Consider the following 8,561-nt stretch of genomic DNA (forward strand, 5'->3'; position numbering starts at 1 on the left):
TTTTAAGACTTTCAGGCCGGGTGCAGTGGCTCACAGCTGTAATCCCAGCACTTTGGGAGGCTGAGGCAGGCAGATCACGAGGTCAGGAGATCGAGACCATACTAGCTAACACAGTGAAACCCCGCCTCTACTAAAAATGCAAAAAATTTGCTGGGCGTGGTGGCCGGTGCCTGTAGTCCCAGCTACTCAGGAGGCTGAGGCAGGAGAATAGCTTGAACCCAGGAGGCAGAGGTTGCAGTGAGCCAAGATCGCGCCACTGCACTCTACAAAGCGAGACTCCATCTCAAAAAAAAAAAAAAAAATTTATATATAGCAGGTCAGTACTAAACACTTTGCATAATTATTTCCCTGAACTTTCACAATAATCTAGTCAGGCAAGTATACTATTATTTTAAGCCCATTTTACAGATCAGGGAACAGAGGAACGAAGATTACATGATCTGTCACATAAGTGACAACCTAGAGCCTAAGCCCAGGTTGTTAACTACTATGCTGTACTGCTATCCACACGTTACCTTTTAGTTTTTTGCTTTTTGCCATTCCACTTAATACCTTTCAATTTCACTATGTGATTTGTATGTCTCTTTAGCCATATTTAAGACAATGGAATTATTGATGGAAGTCTGAGAGCAAACTACTATTTTTAGTGGCTTCCTTTGCCACTAAAAGAATGTGAGAGAAGGCCTTTCTTAGTCTGGCCTCCAGTATATATATCCTTATCCTAATTCTTTTACATATTCTATGCTCCAACCAGTCTGGACTACAAAAGCATTCTTAAGTATACCTTGTACTTTTCAATCTCTGAACATGTGTTCAGGAAAATCTTCCCTGTGAAATCTTTCCCACTTTTCCTTTGTCCTCATCTCTACTGAAAGAGAAATGTGCTAAATATACATTCTGACTAGACGGCCAGGTGTTAAAATCATTGAGGCCAAAACTGCATACAGGTATACCTCAGAGATACTGCATTCTGGCTCTAGATCATTGCAATAAAGTGAATATATCAATAAAATGAGTCACATGAATTTTCTGGTTTCCAGTGTGTGTGAGTTATGTTTACACTATCCTGTACTCTATTAATAGCATTATGTCTGTAAAAACAATGTACAAATCTGGCCAGATGTGGTGGCTCATGCCTGTAGTCACAGCGCTTCGGGAGGCTGAGGTGTGATCACTTGAGGTCAGGGGTTCGAGACCAGGCTGGCCAATACAATGAAACCCTGTCTCCACTAAAAATACAAAATTTAGCCAGGTGTGGTGGCGATGCCTGTAATCCCAGCTACTCAGGAGGCTGAGGTGGGAGAATCGATTGAACCCGGGAGGCAGAGGTGGTTACAGTAAGCTGAGATAGCACCACTGCACTCCAACCTGGGGGACAGAGCAAAACTCTGTCTCAAAAAATTAAAAAAAAAAACAGCAATATACATATCTTAATTAAAAAATACTTTATTGCTAAAAAAATGCTAATGATCATCTGATCATAGCCTTCTGCAAATCATAATCTTTTTGCTGTCAGAGGGTCTTGCCTTGATGTTGATGTCTGCTGACTGATCAGGGTAGTAGTTGCTGAAGGCTGGAGTGGCTGTGGCAATTTCTTATAATAATACTATTAATACAATGTAGTTTTCTGCATTGATTGATTCTATCACAAATGATTTCTCTGTAGCATGCAATGCTGTTTCATAGTATTTTACTCATAGTAGAACTTCTTTCAAAATTGGTGTTTCAGGCCAGGCGAAGTGGCACATGCCTTTAATCTCAGCACTTTGAGAGGCCGAGGCAGGCAGATCACCTGAGGTCAGCAGTTTGAGACTAGCCTGGCCAACATGGCGAAACCCCATCTCTACTAAAAATACAAGAATTAGCCTGGTGTGGTAGTGCACACCTGTGGTACCAGCTACTCGGAAGGATGAGGCAGGAGAATCACTTGAACCCAGGAGGCGGAGGTTGTGGTGAGCTGAGATTGTGCCACTGCACTCCAGCCTAGGTGACAGAATGAGACTCCATCTCAAAAAAGAAAAAAAGTGCCACTAGGTGTGGTGGCGCGTGGCTGTAATCCCAGCACTTTGGGAGGCCGAGGTGGGTGGATCCCTTGGCTCACGAGTTAGAGACCACCCTGGGTAACATGGCAAAACCTCTTCTCTACAAAAATTTACAAATATTAGCCAGATGTGGTGGCATGCCCCCGTAGTCCCAGGTACTTGGGAGGCTGAGGTGGGAGGATTACTTGAGCCCGTGAGGTCGAGACCTCAGTGAACCGTGATTGTGCCACTGGCACTCCTGCTTGGGTGACAGAGCAAGACCACATCTCAAAAAAAAAAAAAGATAGGCCTATATCACTATTATAGAGTAAATTTCTATATGCAAAAATAAAAAAATCCCCAAAACACTGTTAAAGTTTGATATAGTGTCACATTGTCAGCTACTAGATTGTTTCTGTAGTCACTATACTTACTGCCTATTTGTGATAATAAGTAGATGGTTATTTTCAAGTTTTCAGCTGATATTGGTGAGAGAACACTTTTTTTGACTCAATTTCTATAAAATATGTTTTCCTTTATACCCTGTATTCTTTATGTCTTGATGAAAGGTGATTTATTAATGGACATTGGAGTTTTTCCTGATGCATGAAATTTTGAGCTGACGAAGTTTGTATTCTGCTTTTAATTCATTGTTGAATGCTCATTAAAAAGATCAGAATTGCCTAGCCTTGTATTAAACTTTTAGAAACCCTTGCTGGTTTAAACAAGGTATAATAGTTCACATCTGTAATCCCAGCACTTTGGGATGCCAAGGTGTGAGGATCACTTGAGCCCAGGAGGTCAAGGCTGCAGTGAGCTATGATCATGCTACCGTACTCCAGCCTGGGTGACAGAGCAAGACCCTTTTAAAATGAAGATTTTTTTTTTTTTTTTTGAGACGGAGTCTCGCTCTGTTGCCCAGGATGGAGGCTCACTGCAGCCTCCGCCTCCCGGGTTCAAGCAGTTCTCCTGCCTCAGCTTCCCTAGTCGCTGGGACTATAGGCATGTGGCACCATGCCCAGCTAATTTTGTGTATTTTTAGTAGAGATGGGGTTTCACCGTGTTAACCAGGATGGTCTTGATCTGACCTTGTGATCCACCCGCCTCAGCCTCCCAAAGTGCTGGGATTACTGGTGTGAGGCACTGCGCCTGGCCAATATATATATATATATTTTTAATTTAAAAAGGGTATAAGAGGCCGGGCAGGATGGCTCATGCCTGTAGTCCCAGCACTTTGGGAGGCCAAGGCAGACAGATCATGAGGTCAGGAGATTGAGACTATCCTGGCTAACACGGTGAAATCCCGTCTGTACTAAAAATACAAAAAAGAAATTAGCCAGGCATAGTGGCTAGCGCCTGTAGTCCCAGCTGCTCGGGAGGCTGAGGCAGGAGAATGGTATGAACCTGGGAGGCGGAGCTTGCAGTGAGCTGAGATTGCGCCACTGCACTTCAGCCTGGGTGACAGAGTGAGACTCCGTCTCAAAAAAAAAAAAAAAAGGGTATAGGGCCGGGCACCCTGGCTCTTGCCTGTAATCCCAGCACTTTAGGGGCTGAGGCGGGCAGATCACTTGAGGTCAGGAGTTCGAGACCAGTCTAGCCAACATGGTGAAACCCCATCTCTACTAAAAATAAAAAAATTAGCCAGGCTTGGTGGTAGGCACCTGTATTTCCAGCTATTCGGGAGGCTGAGGCAGGAGAATCACTTGAACCCGGGAGACGGTGTTAGCAGTGAGCCAAGATGGCACCACTGCACTCCAGCCTAGGCGACAGAGTGAGACTGTCTCACAAAAAAAATAAAAAATAAATAAAAAGGGTATAATACTCTTTATCTGAAAGTTAAAGGGTTATCTGAAATTAAAGGGTTATCTGAAAGTTAAAAAGTTGTCTGACTAATGCACTGTATTTCTCTATTCATTTAACTTGTATCAGTTTTTTTTTTTTTTATAGAGTCTGCCTTTGTTGCTCAGGCTGGAGTGCAGGGGCACGGTCTCGGCTCACTGCAAGCTCTGCCTCCTGGATTCACGCCATTCTCCTGCCTCAGCCTCCTGAGTAGCTGGGACTACAGGCACCTGCCACCATGCCCAGCTAATTTTTTCGTATTTTTTTAGTAGAGACTGGGTTTCACCGTGTTAGCCAAGGTGGTCTCAATCTCCTGACCTCGTGATCTGCCCGCCTCGGCCTCCCAAAGTACTGGGATTACAGGCGTGAACCACCGTGCCTGGCCTACTTATTTTTGTTCATAAAATTAACAGCTTTCACAGTCATTAATTGTTGCATTTAGAATGGTTTTTGTTTGTTTTTTAAAACGAGGTCTCTCTGTGTTGCCAGTGGTCTCAAACTTATGGGCTCAATTGCTTGATTCTCCCATCCCAGCCTTCCAAGTAGCTGGGATTACTAGCTTGTGTCGGCACACTTAGCTAGAATATTTATCTGTGTTTCAAACCTAATGTTCACATATTAATCCAAATGGACCCACCGTATACAGTTAATGTTATATTGATTTGACATGATGGTAATTTGTACGTCTACATGATCTTTCATGGTGTACCAGAAATGGTAAGGTAAATGTTCTGCAATTCAAAGTCTTATAGCTGATTTGGATTGAATATTGGGGTAAAGCCTGATTTTGGTACATCTTTAAAAAAGCTACTGAACCTTATAGAACCAAGACAATTAGAGTTTTCCCCAATCTTCATACTCCCTGCACCTACCCTATCAGGCTTTTGTCTACCAGATCAAAATTTTGCAGTTTGCTCCTTTATACATTTTTTGTTGTTGTTTTTCCAGACAGAGTTTTGCTCTGTCGCCCAGGCTGCAGTGCAGTGGCACGATCTTGGCTCACTGCAACCTCCAGCTCCTGGGTTCAAGCAATTCTCCTGCCTCAGCCTCCCGGAGTAGCTGGGGATTACAGGCACGCGCTACCACACCTGGCTAATTTTTGTTTTGTTTTGTTTTGTTTTGTTTTGTTTTTTGAGGCAGAGACTCACTCTGTTGCCCAGGCTGGAGTGCAGTGGCGCAATCTCGGCTCACTGCAAGCTCCACCTCCCAGGTTCATGCCATTCTCCTGCCTCAGCCTCCTGGATAGCTGGGACTACAGGCGCCTGCCAACATGCCCGGCTAATTTTTTTGTAGTTTTAGTAGAGACGGGGTTTCGCCATGTTAGCCAGAATGGTCTCGATCTCCTGACCTTATGATCCGCCCGTCTCGGCCTCCCAAAGTGCTGGGATTACAAGCGTATTTTTGTATTCTTAGTAGAGATGGAGTTTCACCATGTTGGCCAGGCTGGTCGCGAACTCCTGAACCTCGTGATCCACCTGCCTTGGCTTCCCAAAGTGCTGGGATTACAGGCGTGAGCTACTGCGCCTGGCCCGATACATTTTTAAACATATTATTTATAGTTCCAGTCTCTTACCTCTGCCCTTCTAGGCATTCTGTTCTTTCTTTAATTCAGTGATACTTATAGAGCACTTAAACCCTGAGCATTTTATGCATGTATGTCAGCCAAGTGAGGTTTTAAGACTGCCTTTAACGCTCAACTCAGATATTAACTCCTGAAAGATTTTTTTCAGGCCGGGCGCGGTGGCTCATGCCTGTAATCCCAGCACTTTGGGAGGCCGAGGCGGGCGAATCACAAGGTCAGGAGATCGAGACCACGGTGAAACCCTGTCTCTACTAAAAATACAAAAAATGAGCCGGGCAAGGTGGCGGGCGCCTGTAGTCCCAGCTACTCGGGAGGCTGGGGCAGGAGAATGGCGTGAACCTGGGAGGCGGAGCTTGCAGTGAGCCAGGATCGCGCCACTGCACTCTAGCTTGGGCGACAGAGCAAGACTCCGTCTCAAAAAAAAAAAAAAAGATTTTTTTTCAGCCTCCTGAGTTGGACCTTGTTACATCTGTATTCTCATAGCATTTTACACTACTTTGTAGCATCACATTGTAACATAAGGAATTGTTTGAGTATCTCCTTTACCAGATTTTGAGCTCCTTGAATTAAAAAACTGTTTTTTCTTGTTAATTTCTGTGTCTCAAAGACACAGAATGAGGCAGCCTGAAACACTGCCTCAAGTAAGCAAGTACTTGGTACAAAGGAGTTACAGCACACATGAATTTAATTTATGAGTTTACACTGTGTGCTTAATTAAAAGATAAATAATTGAAACAATCAGGCAGTTTCACTTGGTGTTGTACCCAGTATGTGTATGACTAAGATTGGAACAATATAAGAAGTATAAACTGTTGTTCCAGTATCTGTTCTCATATGCCTCTCAAAAATAAACGTCTCACCAGGCTTGAATGCGTTTCTCCTGTTGAAGATATTTTTCATAGCTTCATACCTCAGACACAAGTCAGCCACTCCCACTGGCACTCATTCCAATGATGGAAGAAAAAGCCAGCTGTGTTGGACTTGAGGGGTGGTGTATTAATCTCTAACATAGTGCTTTTCTAACAAATGATAAAGGATAATTTTGACTGGACTGACTTTCACAATATATTATACACTGACTTCAGAACCTAACTCTTTCCCCCCCACACCCCCACCGAGACGAAGACTTGCTCTGTTGCCCAGGCTGGAATGCGGTGGCATGATCTTGGCTCACTGCAGCCTCTACCTACCAAGTTCAAGTGATTCTCCTGCCTCAGTCTCCTGAGTAGCTGGGATTACAGGCATGTGCCACCATACCCAGCTAATTTTTGTATTTTTAGTAGAGACAGGGTTTCACCATGTTGTCCAGGCTGGTCTTGAACCCCTGACCTCGAGATCCACACCCCTTGGCCTCCCAAAGTGTTGCGGAGTACAGGCGTGAGCTACTGCGCCCAGCCCAGAACCTAACTCTTTATATGAAAGACAGGAATTCTATACAGTTTTGTTAAATGAATGATCTGCCCCTTTTCTGGGTTTCAGTAATACTTTATTATTCAAATGACATTTTTGCTGCTTATAGCTATTTGTTCATGTCTTATCTCACCAGTTAAAAAAACAGGAATCGTGTCTTTATATCTCTTTGTATTTGGCATACTGCTTTTTATATAATACTCGTTTATAGAATGAATAGACATTTTATTCTATTTTATTATTTATTTAGAGACAGCGTCTCGCCCTGTTGCCCAGGCTGGAGTGCAGTGGCATGATCTCAGTTCACTGCCGCCTCCACTTCCTGGGCTGAAGCAGTCCTCCAGGCTCAGCCTCTCCAGTACCTAGGACTACAGATGTGTCCCACCACACCTGGCTAATTTTTGTGGTTTTTGTAGAGACAGGGTTTTACCATGTTGCCCAGGCTGGTCTCAAACTCCTGACCTCAAGTGATCTGCCCACCTCGGGTGGATCCCAAAGTGCTGGGATTACAGGTGTGAACCACTGTACCCAGCATTAGACAGCTCACTGTACAGTGATCATAAACCTCAATACCCTTCTGTGCCTACCTTTAGACAGCTCACTGTACAGTAATCATAAACCTCAATACCTTTTGCTAAATGTTCCCTCTCAATTACCACTTTTCTTTCCCACAGCTCTTTCGACGTGTAGCAGCAGCTTTGCCGGGAATGGAAAGCACACAGGACAGAAGCAGAGAAGACAGTATCCTTTTTGTTTCATCGGAAATTTTTCATTATTAACACTAGTCTTTAGAGCTCTGCTTGCTTGGCTAAAGAATATTGTGCCATTGCCTTTTACAACCAGGAACTGATGACTTAGAGGCATAGAAATTCAGAGGTTTTCTATAGCAAGTTATATATAGTTTCTGTATAGTTATCGAAGTGTACCCTTTGCAGCCTGCTTCTCATTGTTGATCAGTGAGAGGGTTTGTGTTTGCTTGCTTGCTTTTAAATGAGCAGGAAACTCTCAGAATCTCTGTCTCCTTGCCTCTTCATTTTGAGTCCCATTGACTCTAGGCTTTTTCCTCATAGAATATCAGATTTTCATTTCTTTTTCTAACACTTGAGCTGTCTGCTTGACACAGGCAAGAAATAGAGTGGAGCCTTATTGTAGCCTCTGCTTTCAGAAGCAGGACATAATATTAGTTTATTTCCAAGGATTGGAACATCTAATATTAGTTAATACTAAAGATTTTTAATTTGATGTTTTCAGTGTTTCATATTTACCTTCTAGTGTTTTTCCATTTGCAGACATTTTTATTAAGCAATATAGTTCATAGCACTTGGTATTCAGCCCTTCCCACTTGTAAATGTTGTATGTTTTCATAAAAAACATAAAACAGGCCGGGTGCGGTGGCTTATGCCTGTAATCCCAGCATTTTGGGAGGCCAAGACAGGTGGATCACCTGAGGTTGGGAGTTCGAGACCAGCCTGACCAACATGGAGAAACCCCATCTCTACTAAAAATACAAAAAATTAGCTGGACGTGGTAGCACACGCCTGTAATCCCAGCTACTAGGAGGTTGAGTCAGGAGAATCGCTTGAACCCAGGAGGCAGAGGTTGCAGTGAGCCAAGATCGTGCCATTGTACTCCAGCCTGGGCAGCAAGAGTGAAACTCCCATTTCCCAAAAAAACAACAAAAACAAAAAACATAAAATATGTTTCCAAAA

The 8,561-nt window shown here is 43.5% G+C and overlaps 1 protein-coding gene across 4 annotated transcripts in view; it reads left to right on the top strand.

Moving 5' to 3' along the window:
* RAB6A (RAB6A, member RAS oncogene family) overlaps nucleotides 1-8,561 on the top strand; it is a 105,201-nt gene that overhangs the window by 93,647 nt on the left and 2,993 nt on the right. For all 4 annotated transcript variants that reach the window (XM_011996202.1, XM_011996201.1, XM_011996204.1 and 1 more), the window contains one exon: nucleotides 7,527-7,593. In XM_011996202.1, coding sequence (XP_011851592.1) covers nucleotides 7,527-7,593 — 67 coding nt within the window. The remainder of the gene's footprint in view (nucleotides 1-7,526; nucleotides 7,594-8,561) is intronic.

This window comes from Mandrillus leucophaeus, unplaced genomic scaffold (genome assembly GCF_000951045.1).
Source record: "Mandrillus leucophaeus isolate KB7577 unplaced genomic scaffold, Mleu.le_1.0 Scaffold504, whole genome shotgun sequence".
NCBI lineage: Eukaryota > Metazoa > Chordata > Mammalia > Primates > Cercopithecidae > Mandrillus > Mandrillus leucophaeus.